Source organism: Staurois parvus, unplaced genomic scaffold, assembly GCF_062004578.1.
Source record: "Staurois parvus isolate SC_StPar_1 unplaced genomic scaffold, SC_StPar_1.0 ptg000840l, whole genome shotgun sequence".
NCBI lineage: Eukaryota > Metazoa > Chordata > Amphibia > Anura > Ranidae > Staurois > Staurois parvus.
The window spans coordinates 824174-849620 of record NW_028318636.1 but is presented as its reverse complement, the minus strand read 5'-3'; the positions used below and the strand labels follow the sequence as shown (position 1 = coordinate 849620).

The 25447-nt window shown below is 41.8% G+C and overlaps 1 protein-coding gene across 1 annotated transcript in view; it reads right to left on the bottom strand.

Moving 5' to 3' along the window:
- Positions 1-23812, bottom strand: part of GAS2L1 (growth arrest specific 2 like 1) — a 63105-nt gene extending 39293 nt beyond the window's left edge. The window contains exons 1-3 of the mRNA XM_089655442.1: positions 23265-23812; positions 12113-12762; positions 3894-4001 (exon numbers count right to left, since the gene is read on the bottom strand). Coding sequence (XP_089511568.1) covers positions 3894-4001; positions 12113-12736 — 732 coding nt within the window. The 5' untranslated portion in view covers positions 12737-12762; positions 23265-23812. The remainder of the gene's footprint in view (positions 1-3893; positions 4002-12112; positions 12763-23264) is intronic.
- Between the last annotated feature and the right edge of the window lie 1635 nt (positions 23813-25447).

Sequence of the window (25447 nt, the reverse complement as noted above, 5' to 3'; positions counted from 1 at the left end):
TTTTGTTTGAGCTGCTAAGACATGCAGAAGCATAGTTAAAAAGGGTTTTCTCAGGTTAACTGCTTGTAAACCTCAGTCATGAAATCTGAACAGAGCACAGCTATCTGTAGTGTTTACTTGTCTCTCGCCAAAGTTCTAAGTGTTGTTTCTCTCTGGTACTTCCTTCATCTTATCAGCATGGGTCACTTCTGACAAGTTTTCCCCACACATGAGATAAATTTGTGTGGGGGAGGAGGGGGTGGCTCAGCAGACAGCTTGTCTATTCAGAATATAGCAACTGTGTACTGTGAACACAAATTAGCTGCATGGTCAGTTGCCACAAAGAAGCCTTTACTGCAACAATGGCACAAAAAAGTCTGGTTACAATATGCACGACAACACCTTGACCTCAGAACTGTAATCTGGAGTGATGACACCAAAATAGAGCTTTATGGTCACAACAACCATAAGTGCTATGTTTGGAGAGGGGTCAACAAAACCTATATCAACAAGAATACCATCCCCACTGTGAAGCATGGTGAAGGCTCACTGATGTTTTGGGGGTGTGTGAGCTCTAGAGGCACAGGGAATCTTGTGAAAATTGATGGCAAGATGAATACAGCATGTTATCGGAAAATACTGGCAAGCAATTTGCATTCTTCGGCATGAAAGCTGCGCATGGAATGCTCTTGGACTTTCCAGCACGACAAGGACCCTAAGTGTAAGGCCAAGTTGACCCTCCAGTGGTTACAGCAGAAAAAGGCGAACGTTCTGGAGTGGCCTTAACAGTGAAGATGCCAGGGAGAGAAGACATGGAGAGATGCACCAGGGAGAGAAGACAGCCGGAGAAGACAGCCGGTGAAACCAGCGGTGGTGAGGACACTGCTGGACCGGGGGACAGGTAAGTGGCTGTATTTTAAAAGTCAGCAGCTACAGTTTTTGTAGCTGCTGACTTTTTTTTTTTTTTTTTTCAGGTGGAACTCCACTTTAACATCATCGAGCTACTCTGGGGAGATCTCAAATGTGTGGTTCATGCAAGACGACCAAACACTTTGCATGACCAAGACAAATGAGCAGCTATACCACCTGCAAGAATTTGAGGCCTCGCAGGCAACTATTACAAAAGACTGCACACCGTCATTGATACTAAAAAGAACAATACACAGTATTAGGAATTAAGGGTATGCAGACTTTTGAACAGGAGTCATTTAATTTACTTGTTGTCATGTCTTGATTTATGATTGTGCTATTCTGTTATGACCTACAGATGTATATGAATCCCATAAGACAGAAAAAAAATCTGTCTTGGCTGCTCACTCATGTTTTCTTTAAAAAGGGTACATACTGTACCAATTCTACAAGAGTATGCAAACCTTTGAGCACAGCAGTGTGTGTATATATATATATATATATATATATATATATAAAATAGTAAAGAGGCAGTTTTGCTGTCTGTATTGAGGAGACCTGGACTGTGCCTGGAAGTATCCATAATCTGACTTTGACCTGCTGGGTGAGCTTGCCTTTAACAGAGACTTTGCAATACTGTGTTTGCTCTGGCTGGGACGCTGAAAGTTATTCATGTAAGACTGTGTTGAACTGATGGGAAGATTTACCTGTCATGTTTAAACTGAATCTGAAGACAAAGTTTGTCACTTTTATGTTTGGTGATACAGTAAATAAAGCAGATTAAGTTTATTAAACTGTCTGCCAATAGCCTGTTTTGCCCCTCTGATCCTAACAATATATATTTAATAAAGTGGCCAGTGGTGAGTGTATATGTATATATACAGTTGTGTTCAAAATAATAGCAGTCAGACATCACTAACCTGATCAATCACTGCTTTTGGTAGAAATGATATTTCTACATGGCAAATAATTTACTAGCAGGTGTAGTAGAGTAATAGAAATCCAATAGACCCAACAGTCATGACATGCATGCTGCTGATTCTGTGTAATTGAATCACTAATTTAAAGGGGCATGTTCAAAATAATAGCAGTGTGGAGTTCTATTAGTGAGGTCATTCATTCTTTGAAAAACAGGTGGCAATTATTGCCCTTATTTAAGGAAGGAAGGCAGCAAATGTTGTACATGCTGGTTACAGTGCATTTCTCTCTGAAATTCTGAGGAAAATGGGTCATTCCAGACATTATTCAGAAGAACAGCGTACCTTGATTAAAAAGTTGATTGGAGAGGGGAAAACATATAAAGAAGTGCAGAAAATGATAGGCTGCTTAGCTAAAATGATCACAAATGCTTTAAAATGGCAACCAAAACCTGAAAGACGTGGAAGAAAGCGAAAAACTACCATTCAAATGGATAGAAGAATAGCCAAAATGGCAAGGACTCAGCCAACAATCAGCTCCAGGAAGATCAAAGAAGGTCTAAAGTTACCTGTGAGTACTGTTACAATTAGAAGACGCCTATGTGAAGCCAAGCTATCTGCAAGAACCCCCCGCAAACTCCCACTGTTGAAAAAAAAGACGTGCTGAAGAGGTTACAATTTGCCAAAGAGCGCATTGACTGACCTAAAGAGAAACATTTTGTGGACTGATGAAAGTAAGATTGTTCTTTTTGGGTCTAGTGGGCGGAGACAGTTTGTCAGACGACCCCCAAACACTGAATTCAAGCCACGGTACACTGTGAAGACAGTGAAGCATGGTTGCGCAAGCATCATGATATGGGGATGTTTCTCATACTACGGTGTTGGGCCTATTTATCGCATACCAGGGATCATGGATCAGTTTGAATACATCAGAATACTTGAAGAAGTCATGCTGCCTTATGCTGAAAATGAAATGCCCTTGAAATGGGTGTTCCAACAAGACAACGACCCCAAACACACCAGTAAACGTGCAACATTTTGGTTCCAGACCAACAAGATTGACGTTATGGAGCAGGGGCGGACTGACCATTTGGAAACTCGGGCAATACCTGAGGGCCCGGGGTCAGTAGGGGGCCCCATGAGATGCCTCTGATACCTTTTTCATAGGCTTTTTTGAGTTTGGGCAAGGACACAGGGGCCCCATGATCCCCTACTGCCCGGGGGCCCCATGAGTTGTCAGTCCGCCTCTGTTATGGAGTAGCCAGCCCAATCCCCAGATCTTAATCCAATAGAAAACTTGTGGGGTGACATCAAAAATGCAGTTTCTGAGGCAAAACCAAGAAATAGAGAAGAACTGTGGAATGTAGTCCAATCATCCTGGGCTGGAATACCTGTTCACAGGTGCCAGAAGTTGGTTGACTCCATGCAACACAGTTGTACAGCAGTTCTCAGAAACAGTGCTTATACAACTAAATAATAATTAAGTGATTCAAAGGAAAGCAAAATCTTCAAACATTTTTCAGTTTATATAGTGAATGTTTGAGTTTGTAAAGAAGAATACAAACACTGCTATTTTTTTGAACAGTCTAATATTCACTTTTCTTACATTTTTTTAAGAGGAACAACACAAATTTGATATATTTTTCTTCATGTTTTGATTTGGAATAGAATGTGTAGTGTTCCCAATGCATTTGTGTGTATGGAAATAAAATTTATTAGAAGGATTTTGAGCTTTATTCACTTTTTTCAACACACTGCTATTATTATGAACACAACTGTATATATATATTTATATAAAATCTAATCATGACTTCTCTTTTTTTTTTTTTAAACACATGCCTCTGTTTAGTTTTTAATCAAGTTAAATGTACAGTTTTAAATGTCAACTCCGTCCCAAACTGATCTTTTAGTTTTGAGTTGAAGCATTAGTAAGATTTCCCTGTAGCACTTCCTAATCCAGAGAACTGAGATACCACAACTTGGTTGTGTAATGGCAGTGACAGATATAAAAATAAAATTTGGGATGTAATTCAACTAGTTATTCAAATATCAGTTTTGAGTAAAGAAACATTTAAAATTCATTCTTACCCGCACAAAGATGAGTGTATTACTGTCCCCAACCTGATATTTTCCCTCTGATACTTTAATCATTGGAAACTGAGATGGACAACGGCAGCACCCTAATATCTCACGAACCTGCAGACAGAAAACAACGATGTTAGGAGGCAACAAACTGACAGTGTGAACTGAATAAAATGAGTGGCCCAAAAAGGACTTCTATTGATTCTTCATCGCTCTGTGATGAATTGTTAAACAATGTAACAGGTGCAAACTTTGTATTATCATGGACTCTATAGGTAGTAAAAAGATTTGTTCTATTGATCTATCACTCATTTTACAGCACACAAGTTTCAGTGGAAATCATGTGCTCAAACTGGCACAGTACACAGACTTAGAATAAACACAGTAATAGCTGGAGAGAATACTTTAATACCTGTCACACACCCTTTCTTAAAATATCATAAAGCGCAGATCCACCCAACAATAAATCTCTTCTTCCAATGACAAAGAAATATTTTTATTAATCTATATGCATATTTCCTCTAGCACAGGAAAACTTATTTTGCATATTTTTCGCAGTAATCAAACAGATGTTTGCATCTATGTTCTTATATATGCAAAAACAGGAAAGATGACAACAGCCTGACTTGTTGAACACAAACACCTTCCATTTCTTCTTGTTAATAACATAACTTCAGTCATAAAGAAAAATAAATAAATTCAAATACTGTATCTACTGACTAGAAAAACAAAAAGACGTTCTGTCCAGGTATACAGTGCTGTCCTCACCCGGGCCAGTTCTTCAATGATCTTTGGGTTCCCAGCATTGGCATGTGTACTCAGGAAAACCGGCTATGACTCCTTGTGGCTTCACAGTCGGCTTCCCACTGCGCAAGCACAGTGCAGTGTATGAATGGTCCCGCAGCTTTCTGGGACCTGTGACATGTGGGTGATGGAGGGGCGGGGTTGAGAGCACTTCTGCTCCAATCACCTAGGTGGTCGGAGCGGATATGGGATTGGATAACTGCTAACACTAGGTACCCGCTCCCTCCACCCTAAAAAAATCTCCAAAAATGGGAAAGGGGGGGGGGGGGAGGCATTAAAGCAGAACTCAAAATCAAAAGCAAAATATAAAATGACATGTATTATGCAGACTTGCCACTAGCATTAAAGTGGAACTAAACCCTCCTATCCTTTACAGCTAAAGAAGCTGCCATTTTAACCCCTGTTTGATCTGCAGTTGCCATGGTGCTGCACATGTGATCAGTTATGTCACCAACCATTTTATGGCTTGACCATTTGGCTGAGAGATCAAGCAACTGTGACAGTTATCATTCATGGAATGCCTTGAATGTAACTGTTTTTGGAAACAGGTAAATTGATGGGTTTAGTTCCTCTTTTCCAAAACAGTTACCCCGTAACATATTTTTTTACCTGTCCGTTCTGCCAATGAATCTGTTGTTTTTCAAATTCTTTTAACAGACCAAGTTGTCCAAGCAAAAGTGTCAGATGGCTAAAACAAACCATTTGCCACTGACAGGGGTGCTTAAAATGGTCGGCTTTTGGTTAAAAGCTTTATCCTAAAGGCTGGAGTTGGTCTTTAATTTGTTAGTCACTTATGTAAAGTTCATCTAAATCTTCTAGTCCACCTAATACTACCCTCTCCAGACAGTGCTTTTTCCAAGGGTGTTTCCATTGCTCTTCCATAGATAGAGGAGACACCCTAAGACATGAAGTGTGCTACTGACCCGATCACCAGGTGACAGTAAAGAAAAAAATCTAATAACAGAAAAACTAAAGTCCGCCATAGTTAAATCGAAATTCAGCCATAGCCTGCAACGCTGATCCATGTATTTCAATGGTGGGGAAGTCTCCTCACTGTCAGAATACAATAGCTCCATGGGAGGGATTCCCCCATCCACCTTAAATGTGTGGATTCATTAAAAATTAATCATGTATGGCCTGCCTAATGCAATCACCACATCCAAGAACTGGTAAGCTTCAATATATTACATTTTGTTTTTGGATTTAGGTATACGCACCCTCTCTGTGGATTTACATATCTTCCAGGGACCCTATGCAGAAGTCTGTATCTCTACTTCTTTCTATAAAGCTACAACAAAGTTGTCACTGACTTATTAGTTAAGCAATGGATAATTCATGGACAGTGGTACAGTGACATGGGGGTGACACCTTTATTCAGTTGTAATGGCTGTGGCAGTTGGGAAGAATTGGAAATTCAGGTAAGAGTTCCCACTACTGATGTACCCAGGAGAGATAAACAGCCAGCAGGTGCTACTCCTTGCCAGGCACAATGCAAAACCCAAATATCTGTTTTTAGTGGAGTTTACCTTTAAGAGTATAAACTCACAACACAGGTCTTTCTGTTCTCTGAGATGTGGATCTCTATGTATGATTTTTTTCTGAGAATTAGGACACTGAAGTTCATTAGATTTTCCGCAGGAAGTCTTAGTCTCTGCGTCACCTTGGAAACACAAATATCTAGGGAAAGTCTACAGACTGAGTTGACATACAAGAACTACAGGCAGGAAAAACATGTCATGATATCACTTCCTTTTACGAGGTTGATGGGTTTTGTGCAGAACACTCTTACACTGGTCTGATTAATAGAGGCTTAAAATACACAATCAGTCAACAGTAAAAAGGCGTATACTTGTGACAAAAATGAAAAAATAATATAGAGTTTGAGTAAATTCTGTTCTCTTTTTCAACTATGTAACCCAGAGTTGAATAAAATTGTATAGAATGCAATTACAACAACATTTAAAGAGATCACAAAACTCTGTTCCATGACAGTGCAAAGATGCAGTATGCCATATGAAACACTGAAATATTCCCAAGGGAAGGGACAAAGGGCACTGATGTATGTGTTATTGCACCCCACCAACAATAACTGTTTCCAAAACATTGGGATGAATGTAGTTTAATGCTGGAACGTTAAAAATGATCTGAGCCTAGGGTGAAACTAAATACAGAACTTCTATTGTTCAAAAAGTCTGACACAAGGCTGATAATAAATGTCTACATTCTACTTTATTGCCAAAACTAACCAATGATACAATCCATGCCTGATTAGCAGCCATCAGCAAAGCCTTAGGTGACCTTTATAGGGATCTGTCATATGAAATCCTAGTGGCATTGTACTATTCTACTATCTAAAACAGGGTTTCTCAACCAGGGTTCCTCCAGAGGTTGCTAGGGGTTCCTTGAAAAACAAGAAATATCTGCCTCTCAGATAGGTTCCCGCTGACACCATTGATATTTTTAGCTATCTGTAAGGGGGTAATTCTTCTCAATGACCACAAGTGTAAGGAACATTCTTCCCACTGACCATCACACGAATGTATCATGAGCTGAAGATACAGTAATTTTTAGCAGAAGACCTGGAGACCAAAGAGTCATTTCAAGGGTTCCTCCGTGCTGAAAAGGTTGAGAAAGGCTGATCTAAAAGATTAGCTCTACACATGGAATTTAGAGGGCATTTGGGCTTGCTGTGTCCTCCATAACTTGTAAACTCAGCTAAGATTGCAAGTTTATTTCAATGTTGGTGGGAGAGCAAGGGAACAGTAGAAGGTTTTCTCCTGCTTTTTGTTAAGAACATTGCCAAATGTTGGACAAGTTGGATCTGGTGGTAAATATCAAGATTTTCTAGATGGTCAGTTTCCACCCAGTTATGTTAGCCTAATCCACTTAACTGGCTATAACAAAAGCAAGGTATAGACAAGAAGGTAGGATTAAGGAATATAGCTATGTTTGCCAATCTAAAGAGTTGCTTAACTACAAAGATTACTGTCTGTTTAACAGTTGGTGATGTTTGAGTAGAGGACCTCTTACTTAAGAGCTCCAGGATATGCAAAAAAATCACCCATTACTACACACACCTACACAAAACACTACACAGTTAATAAAATGTTGACAGTCCTTACCATTTACGAGAAAAGTCTAATTGAATTTTCATGACTTCATCTCTGTAATTCAAAAGATAACATCATCTGCTCTGCCAAGGAGGAGGTGTAACAGCAGGGATTAGATCACATCTTCTCCTTGCTCTCTGCAGTAAAAGGAAACTATACCTTCCACCAACCCCAGGGAATTGTAGTGAATGTAGATGGGTACACTAGGAATGTACATGTTGAATATGTCTGAGAGTCCCAATCCACCCACCACTGCAAGTGGGGCTGAATTACATCACTGCTTCCTGGAGAAAGAACTACAGAAGGGATGTGCCAAGACCAGTGGCTGGGGGAATAGGAGGCATAGAAACCACCAATCTTACAAACAGGAAGCCAAAGAGAATTAACGGTTTAATTTGAAAATGAATAGGCTATTTCAGAGCAACTACTAAGTGAACCAGAAGATGGGTGACATATTCAGTGAAGGTAGGAAATTAGCAACAAGAATATGTAAAGAGGTTTTTTCCTGGAGTTCTGCTTTAAAGGAACACAATAATGGTTTTGGACCAATTTAATCTAGTGTTTTTTTTCATACTTACTAGCCAGTTTTGTATATCTGCTTTATTATATACTGTATGAACAATCACAAAGAATTTCCAAAGCAGTATGGGTTAGCCAAAGAGAATACAGTCAACGAAGCGTGAGTAGCTGTTCCTTTTGTAAGATTCAGGCTGGGGGTACAGTGAATTTGAACTGCTTTTTGACTGTTATCGCATTTGAATCATATTGACTTCAGTATGCTGCTAATTGGAGGAGTGACAACAAGTGGTTAAATCTTTCAGCAGCAGAGAAACTTACTCACTGGGGTACAGTGGCTGGGGGTACAGGGAATTTGAACTGCTTTTTGACTGTTATCACATTGGAATCATGTTGAATTCAGTATGCTGCTAGTTGGAGGAGTGCCAAGTGGTTAAATCTTTCAACAGCAGAGAAACTTAATCACCAGTGTAGCCCTAGTCTTAAAGTGGAATTCAATCTACAAAAAATAAGAAAACACTAACAGGTAGGATTTTTGTGACAGAAGACCCTATCGGTTTCTTTTGTCACAATCCCTTCTACCTGCCTGTCAGCACTTGTGTTCACTGGGTCGCACATTTATGGCACAGCTCTGTGCTGTGATGATGTGACTCCCGTACACATGCTTGGGAGTGGCGTCATTGCGGCCTAGCCACCGAGCCGTCAGACGGAAGACCAGAAAAAGGTGGCTGCACTCATGACCTATAGGAGCACTGGCAGTTCAGAGCTGGAGGAGATCATTAGCCAAGTAAATCAGCCATAATGTGCCAATATACTGTGCATACTGGCACATTATGGCTAAAAGCTCCTGGGGTCCAAATTTAATTTTTTTTGCAGAGGTTTAAAGTATATTTAGTTTTGGATAGAGTGCAAAGGCATTAGAATGCTTGCCAGTTTTTATTTCTGTCTGTGCCCCTGTTAGGGAGATTTTGAAAGTAAAAGAAAATCCTAAATTTTGGGTTGTCCGCAGAAAAGTAAGAGGAGAAATTTTTCAATGGGGACACTAGTTCTGGTGACCTAGGGGTCACCCAAGGAATTTCCTTAATTTGCAGGGATTTCCTCTCACTTCTGTTTGGCTATGGACAAGAAGTGAAGGGAAATCTCCACAATCTCCCTTGCCCTATCCGAAATGAAAAAAAAAAAAAAAAGTTTTGCCTATAGTTCTACTTTAAATTCTCTATAAAACTCTTACTGAGCCCGCTGATGAGGAATGACTTGCCTATAGTTCTGAGATAACTCTGAGGTTTGAGAACAAGTTTATTTAGCAGCGGTGAAAGGGATACAGTACCTTACATGGTAAAAATAGACTACAGTGACAACTGTTGGCTGGATAGTGAACTAAAACGATAGTAATATACATTTTTTAAAATTTGAATTCCTATCATAATAAATAAAGGACTGTTCCTCCACAATAAAGCCAAGATAAAACGTAGGTATACTTCGTAATTATTTATGTGCCTTAATGAAACTGCATGGCACACACACACTAAATGAGTAGTGACATCAGCACTATCATGGAGATGTGTATATCCAAGTGGGGCATATTACTTTTTATCAGGAGTATCCAAGGAAGAATAAAGTACACAATGCATAATGGACTTTTCACAGGTTAGTATTGGTTTTATTATAAAGAGAGGTAAAATTTTAAAATCAGGAACATGAAAACTGCGAGTAACAGGTCCCTGAATGTTAGTTCATGTAGAAAGGTGCATAGAGATTGGTTATAGTCCTGATAGTTATCTAAAGAAGCACTTCACCTGGCCAGGGGAAAATTAAGTCAGCAGCTACAAGTACTGTAACCACTGACTTTTAAGAAACGCCAACCTAAGAAGTGTAGCGCTATTTTCAATGCACACAATTCTTCTGATCTTCCACTCCGTCATGTTTGATTTGCAAGTCGGCTGTGACTTCCTGATCACTCACAGCTGACGTCCAGTTGCCATGTGCGAGATCCAGACTGTAGGGAGACTGGTCCTGTAGCCTCTTGGATATGTGACAATATCTAGAGAGGCTGTAGACAGGCAGGTGGCAGGGGCAGAGGGGCACTGCAAAAAAAAGAATTGGAAGTGGGTACCACCAAAAACAGGTACTCTCTTCCCCCCAAAAAAGGTGATTGTGTAAGAAGCTAAGGGGGAGGAAGTAGGTAATGATGAATGTAATAATTAGGTGAAGGTCTGCTTCAGTAGCTTTTGTTCCCTTTTAGAACCCATTGCTGCTCCAACGCAGCTTTCTTTGAGGGCCATTGTAGAGCCTACAATGTAAAACCATGGTTTTATGCTGGAGGTATAATATTAGCTTTCCTTTAGCTGAAGAAAGGTGACAAGTGACAGCCAGAGCTGTGGCCTCGAGGGAAACATCTAACCTTCCTTGTATCATAATCTGAGAAAGTGAACTAATAGCTTCTCGAATAGGTATCAAATATCCACCAAGAAGAAAAAGCACAACAGTGTACATTTGCTAGAATAACTAGTACATCAGGATTTTTGTTCTGGTGTCTGCACGTTTCTAATACCAACTCCAAATATAAACCTAAACTATACTCAGTAAAGCAGATTTAAACTACTCACAGAAGGTGAATCTGACTTCATTTGACATACTACTTTCCAGGACTGGTTAGAATAGAACCCATAACATGTGATTGTTATAGTCTACTTTCTTTCTGCATTTGTGCTTACTGGGCTCCATAATGTGTGCATATGTTTGCTCATGAATGCATTATAAACAGCTGTTAGTACAAACCAGAACGGAATTAATTCAATAGAGCAGTATAATACATTGCATTGCATCATTAAAATACTCTTAAAATGCTGACAGGACACTATAGACTTGCCTTTCTCAATCATTTTACCCCAGAGGAACCCTAGGAGTAATAACTTTCAGGTCTTGGAGAACCCCAGCTAATATGAATTAAGCGGGGTCAGTGGGAAGAATTTCCCTTACAATGGTGATCAGTGGGAAGAATTTCCCTTACAATGGTGATCAGTGGGAAGAATTTCCCTTACAATGGTGCTCAGTGGGAAGAATGTCCTTTGCATTGGTGGTCAGTGGGAAGAATCTCCCTTACAATGGTGGTCAGTGGAAAGAATGTCCATTACACTGGTGGTCAGTGGGAAGAATGTCCTTTACATTGGTGGTCAGTGGAAAGAATGTCCTTTACATTGGTGGTCAATGGGAAGAACGTCCTGTACTTTGGTGGTTAGTGGGAAGAATGTCCCTTACAATGGTGGTCAGGGGGAAGAATGTCCCTTACAATGGTGGTCAGGGGGAAGAATGTCCATTACATTGGTGGTCAGGGGGAAGAATGGCCATTACATTGGTGGTCAGGGGGAAGAATGGCCATTACATTGGTGGTCAGGGGGAAGAATGTTCTTTACATTGGTGGTCAATGGGAAGAATTGTCCTGTACACTGGCGATTAGTGGGAAGAATGTCCCTTACATTGATGGTCAATAGGAAGAATGTCCTTTACATTGGTGATTAGTGGGAAGAATGTCCCTTACAATGCTGGTCAGTGGGCATAATGTCCATTGCATTAATGGTCAATAAGAATAATGCTCCCCTTACAGTGATGATCTGAATGACACACTTACAGACACCTAAAAAGATCATTGATGTCATGCTGGTGGCTCTGCCAAGTGGCGTTGGACCTAGACACCATCAGGTGAGAGGTCAGTCAGCCACAGCTAATGGAACCCCTAACAACCTCTTAAGGAACCATGGTTGAGAATGGCTGGTATAGACTACATATGATGCATACCAACTCATCCAGGTTCTTGAGATCATATATGGTACGTGGTGGTTGAACAGGAATCGGTGCCCGTGGATACTTGCGCTGTTCTAGATTCGGTTTGCCCCGACTAAGCTCCTCATCAATCTCTTCTTCCATCTGAATGAGCATTGGTGCTGGCATCCCAAATCGTGCCCCACGTCGGGCCACCTCAAGCAAGCACAGCACAAAACTCTTCTCCCCTTTCCTCAGTACCAGATCATTAGTTTCAAACATTAGCACCTCTGGTATGCCAAGCTCCTTGCGGCACCAGCTAATGAAGTTAGATACATTGTCCCTGGCCATGAATGAACCTGGAATGGCTCCTTTAACCTGGAATGTTACATCCTTTTGTGGCAATCTCATGCCAGCAGCAGCTTCTGGATACTGTGTTTTAAAATCTTGTGCCAGCCGATTGAGATTATTAGCATGCTGACAAAGTGTGTACCCGGTCTCCAGTGCGTCCATGAAAGTGCCAGCATCCATGTCCAGGTCATACAACATATTGAGCCAGTCTGTGAGATCTTCTTTCATGGCTTCAAGGTACTCCTCGCTGGAGCGAAAAGGTCGTATGCTTTTTGAAGCAGATGACTGAATTTGGCTTTGGTCTGCCATTTCTTCTCATTATTCTCTTCCTTCACCTGCAGAGAAATTGCAAAAATATATTAGTACCATAGATATATTGTTTATTACAGCATATACAGCAGTTTTACTTTCAAGCATTAAACCTGAACTCTATCTATTCACCTAAAAATTAGGATTGTGGGGTGTTCCCCTGACTCGGGGCCTCCCACACTGCAGTTCTAACGTTTCTCTAGAGGTGCTCCAATTTAACTGTCGCCAGACCCCCAGTGCACATTGAGATATCTTGTGCCCCCTCCCAACAGCTCCATTTACCACTTATGTTGGTAGAGGGGACCTGCTCATTCACATTATACATAATACCTCAATGCACTAGAACCTAAATTTCAATTTTATACCCCATGCCATGATGTGTACTCCTATATTCTTGAAATTCATTCATGCTTTTGTGCATTGTTTACATCAAATCCTTAAAAAAATAAAATACATGTATTGAAATGTAATAAATATATAGCTGTATTACTTATTATTTCTAATATTGAACTAGAGTTTTGGATCTGGTGTGGTTATTAAAATCAATAACAATACAACATATGCTCACTAGAATATCTTAGAAACATACTAACCAGCTGAGACAAAAAAGGCCTTATCATATTGTAAACTGTCTTATCATATTATAAACAATCTTCAACAGGTTGCATACACGTGCTGGCTTGTATCATGGGATGGTACAACCATAGACACTAGAAGTTCTTTTTAATAAAGCAATAAAATGAGTAATGCTATGCAACATGCAATGAATCAAAACAGCCTAAATTTCCAATAACTGTCCATAAATGTTTAAACAATGGGTTCTGATTGGCTACTATGGACTGATGCACTCTGTATACTGTCCTCTGTATTTTCAGGTTTATTGGTAAATATAGTCAGATTCACTACAGGCATTGTTGCATGCCAAATATATACATACATAAAATACATGGGAGTGTTTCAGATCAGTCATTCTATATATATTTTTTTTGTTCCAGGCACTGTAAAATGTTGATTAGTCATATAATTGAATTTAAACACAGAGGAGAGAGATTACATGTACTAAGGCTAGATTCATATTTGTCATTTTGCATTTTTATGCTTTTTTGTGCATTGTTTATATGTTTTTGGTGCATTTTTTGATACTTTTCATTTTACATTAACATGTTACTAAACCCAAGACCCTGCATTCACTATATCTGGTCTCCCACAGTACACAGAACATGGAAATGCAATTATTTTAGTAAATATAAACTGTTAAATGTTTTTTTTCATCAGTTGAGCACTGGTTAAAGCTTGTAGAAGTTTTCATTCTCCTCTCACTGTCCTAAGAGACTGCAGAACCCCTTGCCCTCTGTCTGGACAGTGCTGATTGGCCCTGTGCTGATCACATGCACTCTCCCAAGAAACAAAAACACTCTAGCCATACACACCAAACTGAGCATGTACAGAGTATCTCCTAGGGTTCTGTAGTATCAGCAGGTTTAAATGAAATCGATCCGCACTGCCGCCATTGCTCTAAACTTTTTGTTTTATTAAAAAACAAAGATTTTAGAGCAGGGGTGTCAAACTGGCGGCCCTCCAGCTGTTGCAAAACTACAAGTCCCATCATGCCTCTGCCTGTCAATCTTGCATTGCCTCAAGGGACTTGTAGTTTGGCAACAGCTGGAGGGCCGCCAGTTTGACACCTGTGTTTTAGAGCAATGGCGGTAGCGCGGATCGGTTTCATTTAATTCTGGAACGGATAAACAACTGTGGATCATGCACACGCCCAGCTCCTGGGTTGAGCATTGGATAGGTAGTAGCATCTACTTTTTTTTTCAGTTGAAGTATCAGCAGATAATTTGGGAACTGTATAAGCAGGGGAAGATCAGAGAAGACAGGATCAAACAGCCTTTTTACACAATGTGGAGGATTAACCCCTTAGGTTCGACAGTGAGTATAACAAGCATGCTTTACTGCATATACAGACTGATTTTACTGTTGTGGGTTTAGTAAAACTTTAATGTTTTTTGTTTATTTTACAACTTGATTATGCAAAGGACAGCAGAGAAACGAAGGCAATCAGAGCACACACCGTATGTGACAAATAAAGTATAGATGAGTAAAAGAAAAGGAAAGTGTGGAGGTGTGGGATGGGGGATAAATGGTTAAGAAAAATATAAACATATAATCAATTAGAAATAAGAGAAGTGTGTTTCAGCAGTACGTATACAGTATCCTTTGAAGCATTATTATTGCGCTCCTACTGAAGGGTATGCGGCAAAAAAACACACTATGTCGCACCAGAAGAAGCACCTGCACCTTTTTCCAAGCTGCACAGAAGCAGGTTGTAGAAGGGTGACAGATCACACACGTGAATGGGGCCTCAAACTCGGCAACTGAGCAATCGGAACTAAACCCTCCTGTCCTTTACAACCAAGGAAGCTGCCATCTCCACACACAATTTAGGCCGGTGTGAACTGCAGTAGCAGGTATCTTCTGACTCCTACTGCGGTTGTGAGCAGGCGCGGACTGACAACTCATGGGACCCCTGGGCAATAGGGGATCATGGGGTCCCTGTGTCCTTGCCCAAACTCAAAAAAGCCTATGAAAAAGGTACCTACTGACCCTGGGTCCTCGGGCAGTGCCCAAGTTTCCAAATGGTCAGCCCACCCCTGGTTGTGAGCAGCTAGCTGCGGCTGCCAGTCCTATTCACAATAATCACAGTTCTCAATGTCACAAAATGCGTCAAGCAGCAATCGCTTCAGGTAATTGCTGGCTGTGAAGAAAGCTGCGAATAGCTGCGGCCACTGGCGACCTGTCATTATCCCCACACCTAGCCGCTCACAGCTGCAGCAGGAATCAGAAGATCCCTGTTGCGACAGTTCACCCTGACGTTCTAAATCACCGGTGTGAGCATAGCCTTAGCCTATGCTTGATATGCAGTTGCCATGGTGCTGCACATGTGATCAGTTATGACACCAGCCATTTGAGTTGGTTGAGAGCACAAGCAATTGTGACAGTTAACATTTACAGCATGCCTTGAATGTAACTGCTTTGGGAAACAGTTAAATTGATGGGTGTAGTTCTGCGTTAAAGCGGTTGTAAAGGCTGAAGGTTTTTTTTATCTTCATGCATTCTATGCATGAAGGTAAAAAACCGTCTCTGTGCAGCAGCCCCCCCTAATACTCACTTAAGCCCCCTCTCCATCCAGCAATGTGCACTGGAGTCTCGGCTATCCCAGGACTCCCTTTTCTGATTGGCTGAGACAGCAGCAGGAGCAATTGGGTCCTACTGCTGTAATTCACAGCAAATGAGCCAATAAGAAGAGAGAGGGGGCGGGGCCCAGCCGTGGCTCCATGGGTGAATAGACAAACGGAGCAGTAGGTGCCCCCATAGCAAGCTCCTTGCTGTGGGGGCACCTGACAGTAGGGAGGGGCCAGGAGAGCCTGTGGGGTACCGAGGAGGATCTGGGCTGCTCTGTGAAAAAGCACTGCACACAGCAGGAAAGTATGGTCATGCTTGTTATTTTGTTTTTCTTGTAATTATTCCTTTAGCATCACTTTAAGGGCCAGTTAACACCATAGAAACCACATAGAACCACAGTTTAAATGCATATTTCCATTTTTGATGTGTTTTTGATGCATTTTGGTGCATTTTTTCCCATCTTTTTTTCCTTCACCTTAAATAAGGTCATGTGTGTTCCGGTGCTTTTTTTGTGTTCCAGTGCATTTTACCATGTTCCGGTACAGTTCAGTACAGAAAAAACACAGTACGTCCTACTTTTTTTTTCTGGAACTGTAACACATTGGAAATGACTAGTGTGAACTATACCATTGGAACCCATATAACCTACTACCCATGCATTTGTTTAGCAGGAAAAAAAAAACGTACTGGACTGCGTGTGGTGTGAACCGGCCCTAAGTCTATGGGGCCAAAAACACCCAAAACAGTTCTTTTCTGAAGGGTCTTGCACTCTGAAATTTTTTTTTTTTTGAGGCTTCACCTTCTCCCTCTCCCTATGCTTTTATCTGGGAAACTACTGTTTTGTGACACATTACAGTGCATCCAGAAAGTATTCCCAGCGCTTAACTTTTGCCACATTTTGTTATGTTACAGCCTTATTCCAAAATGGATTAAATTCATTTTGTTCCTCAACATTCTACAAACAATACCCCATAATGACAATATGAAAGAAGTTCGTTTTGAAATCTTTGCAATTTATTAAAAATAAAAACCGAAAAACCCCACATGTACATAAGTATTCACAGCCTTTGCTCAATCTTTTGTTGAAGCACCTTTAGCACCAATTACAGCCTCAAGTCGTTTTGAGTATGATGCTACAAGCTTGGCACACCTATTTTTGGGCAATTTCTCCCATTTTTCTTTGCAGTACCTCTTACGCTCCATCAGGTTGGATGGGGAGCGTCGGTGCACAGCCATTTTCAGATCTCTCCAGAGATGTTCAATCGGGTTCAAGTCTGGGCTCTGGCTGGGCCACTCCAGGACATTCACAGAGTTGGCCCGCAGCTGTTCTTTTGTTATGTGCGCTGTGTGCTTAGGGTCGTTGTCCTGTTGAAAGATGAACCGTCGCCCCAGTCTAAGGTCCAGAGCGCTATGGAACAGATTTTCCTCAAAGATGTCTCTGTACATTGCTGCATTCATCTTTCCTTTGATCCTGACTAGTCTCCCAGTTCCTGCCGCTGAAAAACATCCCCACAGCATGATGTGGTCACCACCATACTGTACTGTAGGGATGGTATTGGCCAGGTTGTGAGAGGCCTGGTTTCCTCCAGACATGATGCTTGGCATTCAGGCCAAAGAGTTCAATCTTTGTTTCATCAGACCAGAGAGTTTTGTTTCTCATGGTCTGAGAGTCCCTCAGGTGCCTTTTGGCAAACTCCAGGCAGGCTGCCATTTGCCTTTTACTGAGGAGTGGCTTCCGTTTGGCCACTCTACCATAAAGACTTGATTGGTGGAGTGCTGCAGAGATGGTTGTTCTTCTAGAAGGTCCTCCTCTCTGCACAGAGAAATGCTGGAGCTCTTTCAGAGTGACCATCGGGTGTTTGGTTACCTCCCTGGCTAAGGCCCTTCTCCCTCGATTGCTTATTTTGGCCGGGCGGCCCGCTGTAGGAAGTTTCCTGATGGTTCCAAACGTCTTCCATTTACGGATGATGGAGGCCACTGTGCTCATTGGGACTTTCAATGCTGCAGATATTTTTCTGTACCCTTCCCCAGATCTGTGCCTTGATACAATCCTGTCTCGGAGGTCTACTGACAATTCCTTGGACTTCATGGCTTGGTTTGTGCTCTGACATGCACTGTTAACTGTGGGACCTTATATAGACAGGTTTATGCCTTTCCTAATCATGTCCAATCAACTGAATTTCCCCCAGGTGGACTCCTATCAAGTTGTGGAAACATCTGAAGGATGATCAGTGGGAACAGGATGCACCAGAGCTCAATTTTGAGTGTCATGGCAAAGCCTGTGAATACTTATGTACATGTGTTTTTTTTATTTTTAATAAATTGCAAAGATTTTAATACAAACTTCTTTCACATTGTCATTATGGATTATTGAATGGAGTATAAAATGAATGTAATCCATTTTGGAATAAGGCTGTAACATAACAGAAAGTGGCAAAAGTTAAGCGCTGTGAATACTTTCTGGATGCACTGTATGTTGCAATTGATAAATATCTGATATGTGTACAACATTGTCATTTGGGTACATTAGTATTAAAGCTAAACTCCATAATAAGCAAATGTTGTCTAAATATATTCATCATGTGTATTCTTCCTTGAATCTTGGTGTGCCTTGTGTATTCCTTCCAGATCTGTACAGTAATCCAGTGTGAAACTTTACCTCTGTGCAGGGACTTTCTGTAATAAAGACCTGTCACTAGTGCTATCTCTCCTTGTGCAGGGTGACTGGTCTGGTCTCCACCCCTCCTGTAGTTTTCTGCAGACAGCCTGTAGTGGGTGGAGCCTACTAGGCACCTCCCTCAGCTCTGCTCTCAGCACAAGCTATGCATAGCACAAAGATGATGTCACTGCTACTTTCACAAGGTAAAATTTCAATTTGCAAAGACATCTGGTGCACTCAAAGTGGATTTATATCCTTTGTGGCTAATGAGGAAAATGTTTAAAGGGATAGTTCACCTTCACCAAAGAACTGCCTATGCAGGTAAGGGCTGTCTGTGAATAAAAACAAACTGTGTGTCTCTGACTAAAGTTGAATAATGTCCTTGCTATAGGTGTAGGCCATTTGTGCACCTCTTGAAGCCTGATTGGAATACTCCCAGGCTGTTGCTAAGTACTTCCAAGACGTTGCTAAGTGAGGCCTAGTCATTACTGCTCACCCCCACCATCACAGGAGTGAGGTTTTTCTCTGATTCAGACCTCCTAACATGATGTTTCTCTCCCATGATGTAGTAGCTTTGAGCTTAGCGTCTGAGAACTCACTCCTATGATGGTGGAGATGAGCAGTAATGACTAGGCCTCAATTAGCAACGTCCTGAGAGTATTCCAGTCAGGCTTCACGAAGGATGAAATGGCCTAGCAAGGGCATTATTCAACTTTAGTCAGAGAAGCACAGTTTGTTTTTATCTACAGACACCCCTTATCTGCATAGGCAGTTTTTTTTTGGTAAAGATGAACTATCCCTTTAAGTGAAAGTGTTTTGTGCATGGAATTCAATTTTAAAAATACCAATGTACTAATAGTGTGCCAGTCCATTGCTTTTCAATAGGGAGAACTTCTCTATCGGATCTTTAGCACCCAATTCTCTTCCCTGAGGGCCGATTCAGACCATGCTCACATATGAATCGCACAGGAACGAGCTTTTCATTCCTGAGCCATTCAAACTGCATGTAAAACGCACTACACTTGCAATCTGCAGCGGGTATCAACAGAAAGTTGACAAACGTCACAAATGAAGCGTGTTTGCCTGCACCGGATCGCATGGTACATTTGTACCATGCGATCCGGTTGCAGTGCGTTTTAAAAAGTAGTGCCTCCACTACTTTTTGGGGTGGTGCGATTTCAGCCCATTCAAAATGAATGTGCTGAAATAGCACTGGACAGAACCACGTGAATCGCACAGCCCGGGTACACACTATGCAGTGCAGTATACTGCATCTAATTCGCACAGGAATTGCACCGCACCACTTTTTGTATGGCTCAAATTGCATCACATCCACACCAAAGAGATGCAGAACCATTTTTAAATCTGCACTTGAATTACATTGCATGGGTGTTCTCATTCATGCAATGCTATTTCTGGCAATCGCGTTTTGCTCTGTTTTGGGATGTCATTATTTATCATTGACACCCGCACCAAATCGCATGAACACGATGCAATTGCAATGCAGTGAGGGAGATGCACAGGATTCGCAGCTTTTCCAGCACTGAATTGGTGTGAACCCGGACTTACAGTCAGGTCCATAAATATTGGGACATCAACACAATTCTAACATTTTTGGCTCTATACACCACCACAATGGATTTGAAATGAAATGAACAAGATGTGCTTTAACTGCAGACTGTCAGCTTTAATTTGAGGGTATTTACATCCAAATCAGGTGAACGGTGTAGGAATTACAACAGTTTGCATATGTGCCTCCCACTTGTTAAGGGACCAAAAGTAATGGGACAATTGGCTTCTCAGCTGTTCCATCGCCAGGTGTATGTTATTCCCTCATTATCCCAATTACAATGAGCACATAAAAGGTCCAGAGTTCATTTCAAGTGTGCTATTTGCATTTGGAATCTGTTGCTGTCAACTCTCAAGATGAGATCCAAAGAGCTGTCACTATCAGTGAAGCAAGCCATCATTAGGCTGAAAAAACAAAACAAACCCATCAGAGAGATAGCAAAAACATTAGGCGTGGCCAAAACAACTGTTTGGAACATTCTTAAAAAGAAGGAACGCACCGGTGAGCTCAGCAACACCAAAAGACCCGGAAGACCATGGAAAACAACTGTGGTGGATGACCGAAGAATTCTTTACCTGGTGAAGAAAACACCCTTCACAACAGTTGGCCAGATCAAGAACACCCTCCAGGAGGTAGGTGTATGTGTGTCAAAGTCAACAATCAAGAGAAGACTTCACCAGAGTGAATACAGAGGGTTCACCACAAGATGTAAACCATTGGTGAGCCTCAAAAACAGGAAGGCCAGATTAGAGTTTGCCAAACGACATCTAAAAAAGCCTTCACAGTTCTGGAACAACATCCTATGGAGAGATGAGACCAAGATCAACTTGTACCAGAGTGATGGGAAGAGAAGAGTATGGAGAAGGAAAGGAACTGCTCATGATCCTAAGCATACCACCTCATCAGTGAAGCATGGTGGTGGTAGTGTCATGGCGTGGGCATGTATGGCTGCCAATGGAAATGGTTCTCTTGTATTTATTGATGATGTGACTGCTGACAAAAGCAGCAGGATGAATTCTGAAGTGTTTCGGGCAATATTATCTGCTCATATTCAGCCAAATGCTTCAGAACTCATTGGACGCCGCTTCACAGTGCAGATGGACAATGACCCAAAGCATACTGCAAAAGCAACCAAAGAGTTTTTTAAGGGAAAGAAGTGGAATGTTATGCAATGGCCAAGTCAATCACCTGACCTGAATCCGATTGAGCATGCATTTCACTTGCTGAAGACAAAACTGAAGGGAAAATGCCCCAAGAACAAGCAGGAACTGAAGAGAGTTGCAGTAGAGGCCTGGCAGAGCATCACCAGGGATGAAACCCAGTGTTTGGTGATGTCTATGCGTTCCAGACTTCAGGCTGTAATTGACTGCAAAGGATTTGCAACCAAGTATTAAAAAGTGAAAGTTTGATTTATGATTATTATTCTGTCCCATTACTTTTGGTCCCTTAACAAGTGGGAGGCACATATGCAAACTGTTGTAATTCCTACACCGTTCACCTGATTTGGATGTAAATACCCTCAAATTAAAGCTGACAGTCTGCAGTTAAAGCACATCTTATTTGTTTCATTTCAAATCCATTGTGGTGGTGTATAGAGCCAAAAATGTTAGAATTGTGTCGATGTTCCAATATTTATGGACCTGACTGTATGTGATTTGCATTTCCGTGTAGGGGAAGCACGCCTTACCTGTGCCGCTATTGGCTGATAGGAATGTCAATCACTGGGTCCTGGCCCGTCATTCCCGACCGGGACTCGGTGATCGTTGGTAGGGGAGAGATCTGTGTGTAAACAACACAGGTCTCTTTCCTGTCAGCATGGACATGCTGCTTTGTATCTCTCTGCACAGCACAGAGATACAAAGCAGCATGTCTCCCTAGTAAAACACAACACAGCACACAATGTGAAACACAGACAGCACACACTTAACCCTTTTATTGCCCCAGATGTTAACCCTTTCCTGCCCAGTGTCATTAGTACAGTGTCTGTGCTTTTTATTAGCACTGGTCACTGTATTAGTATCACTGGGGATGTCAGTAGCAGTTTGTTCCCACCCAGTGTCAGAATGCCCGCCGCAGTCCTGCAATAAGTCGCTGATCGCCGCCATTACTAGTATAAAAAAAAAAATTCCAGTATATATACCACCATTTGTAGACGCTATAACTTTCACATAAACCAATTAATTTACAGATATTGGGATTTTTTTTAGCAAAGACATGTAGCAGAATACATTTTGGCCTAAATTTATGACGAAATTTGATTTTTAACATTTTTTTTTATTGGATATGTTTTATAGCAAAAAGTCAAAAATATTGTTTTTTTTTCCAAAATTGTCGTTTATAGCGCAAAAATTAAAAAGGCACAGGCGATCAAATACCACCGAAAGAAAGCTCCATTTGTGGGGGGAAAAAAAAGGACATAAATGTAATTTATTATTATGATTCGTGATTTATATAGCGCCAACAGTTTGCTCAGCGCTTTACAATATAACGGTAGACGATACAGCAACAATACAGTTCAATATAAGAGGGATAGGAGGGCCCTGCTCCTTGGAGCTTACAATCTTTATGTACAGTGTTGCATGACCGCGCAGTTGCCAGTTAAAGTAACGCAGCTCCAATGGACATAGCGGATTTCGGGTACCGGTACCCAGGATTGTGTGATCAAATGATCGCAATGTAAAGAAAACTGCATGGAATAAACTTCATTCATAACAGCTGTACTTACTCTAGTGAGTAACGCAGCGCCGTATTGCAAAAAATGGCCTGGTCCGGAAGGGGGGTAAATCCAAGTGGTTGATATTGGTGCTGGTGGCATCTTATCACACTTATTTTTGCAAATTAAAAGAAATTCAGCAATTGGGTGTTTTGTTGATTTAATATTTTCTACTGTTTTTAAAATCATTTATTTTTTTTTTGGGGGGGGGCGCAAGTAGCAGGTCTTGCCTAGGGCACCGGCCCTGATTGCGATGCCTGGTGTTGAGCTACAGGCATCTATAGGGGAAGAGCTGCCACAGACATACATAGGGTCTTCCAGGTTGGGTGTTTTGGGGTGTAAATGGGGCCTGACGTGTAGAGAAATAAAGGCAGGCAGGCATAGTGTAGGCGATCCTTACCTGGAGCAGAAAGTTCTTGTCCTGAGTCAGTGAGATCCATGAATGCCCCTACACAGTGCCCAGGTCATCCTGTCTATGGAGCTCTAACGGCACTTCATCATCGCACCACGTCATCGGGCTGTCAAATCCTCAACTGTCACCTCCCCCCCGGTCACAGCATGTCCCTCGATCCGACAAGGTAGGGAGCACCGTGCCCACAGGCTGCCGATCTTCCTTCTGCGAGGAGGAGGAGGAGAGCCTGCTGGAGAGAGCCTCGCCCTCTGCACAAGGTTAATCAATGTAATCCTCTGCCAGTCACCTGAGTCACCATCCTTGTCACAGCTCCTTACTTCTCTCTTCCTGTCCTGGCCGGGGACGGAGGAGCCCATCAATGACTAAGCTGGCTGGACGGCCCCCTCCTCCCTTGTAGACTGGGAGCTCTGGGAGGGACAGCATGGAGACAAGGGAGAGAGAGAGGAGAGAAGAGGAGAGAGGGAGAGAGAAGAGAGCTTCATTACAACTTCCTGCCAGCCCGGCCCGGCTGTCCATTCATTACTCCCAGCTGACATCAACCAGGGGACAACGAGCTGTTGTTGTCACCCCTCCATCCTGCCTAGAATACACAGCCTGCCCAGCCATCAGATGATCTGTGGGTGTACTTGGTGCTGTGCCACAGGCCACCTTCTTCTCACATTGAGGCGATCTACTGCAATGGCCATGATTGAAACAAAAGAAAAACTGAGAGGATGCATATATAAATGTAAACGTGTGCTACAATACACCTCCCTCCTATGCAGTATCACTAGTGTAAGCACAGCTGTTATGAATGAAGTTTATTCCTAGCAGTTTTCTTTACATTGCGATCATTTGATCACACGATCCTGGGTACCGGTACCCGAAATCCACTATGTCCATTGGAGCCACGTGCCAGGCAACGTATATATACATGGCTGTGACACCCGCCCATAGTAAAAGTACTGTAGGCAGGACGGTAAATAGTTAATTTGATTTCCAGACATTATTGGAAAGATGGATTTGGTTTACTCTGGTTATATACAGGACAGTATCTTATGTTTGGTGAATAGAGAGATCTCTGCAGCCGCTTTACAAAGACCGTCTTAAAAGAGAAGTATGGAATAAATATTTATATTGTGAAGCGCTGAGCAAACTGTTGGCGCTATATAAATCCTGTATAATAATAATTTCACTCAAGCAGCACTAAGGTCGTCAGTTTAAACCCCAACCATGACACTACCTGCCTGGAGTTTGCATGTTCTCGCCGTGCCTGTGTGAGTTTTCTCCAGGTACTTTGGTTTCCTTCCACACTCCAAAGACATGCTGGTTGGTTAATTGGTTCCTGTCTAAAAATAGGCCCTAGTATGTGTACAGTATCTCCCGGGAGTGAGTACACTCCTCACATTTTTGTAAATATTTTATTTTATCTTTTCATGTGACAACACTGAAGAAATGACACTTTGCTACAATGTAAAGTAGTGAGTGTACAGCTTGTATAACAGTGTAAATTTGCTGTCCCCTCAAAATACCTCAACACACAGCCATTAATGTCTAAACTGCTGGCAACAAAAGCGAGTACCTAAGTGAAAATGTCCAAATTGGGCCCAATTAGCCATTTTCCCTCCCCAGTGTCATGTGACTCATTAGTGTTATAAGGTCTCAGGTGTGAATGGGGAGAAGGTGTGTTAAATTTGGTGTTATCGTGCGCTCTCATACTGGTCACTGGAAAATCAACATGGCACCTCATGGCAAAGAACTCTCTGAGGATCTGAAAAAAATAATTGTTGCTTTACATAAAGATGGTCTAGGCTATAAGAAGATTGCCAAGACCTTGAAACTGAGCTGCAGCACGGTGGCCAAGACCATACGGCTGTTTAACAGGACAGGTTCCACTCAAAACAGGCCTCACCATGGTTGACCAAAGAAGTTGAGTGCACGTGCTCAGCGTCTTATCCAGAGGTTGTCTTTGGGAAATAGATGTATGAGTGCTGCCAGCATTGCTGCAGAGGTTGAAGGGGTGGGGTTGGTCAGCCTGTCAGTGCTCAGACCATACGCCGCACGCTGCATCAAATTGGTCTGCATGGCTGTCATCCCAGAAGGAAGCCTCTTCTAAAGATGATGCACAAGAAAGCCTGCAAACAGTTTGCTGAAGACAAGAAGACTAAGGACATGGATTACTGGAACCTGTG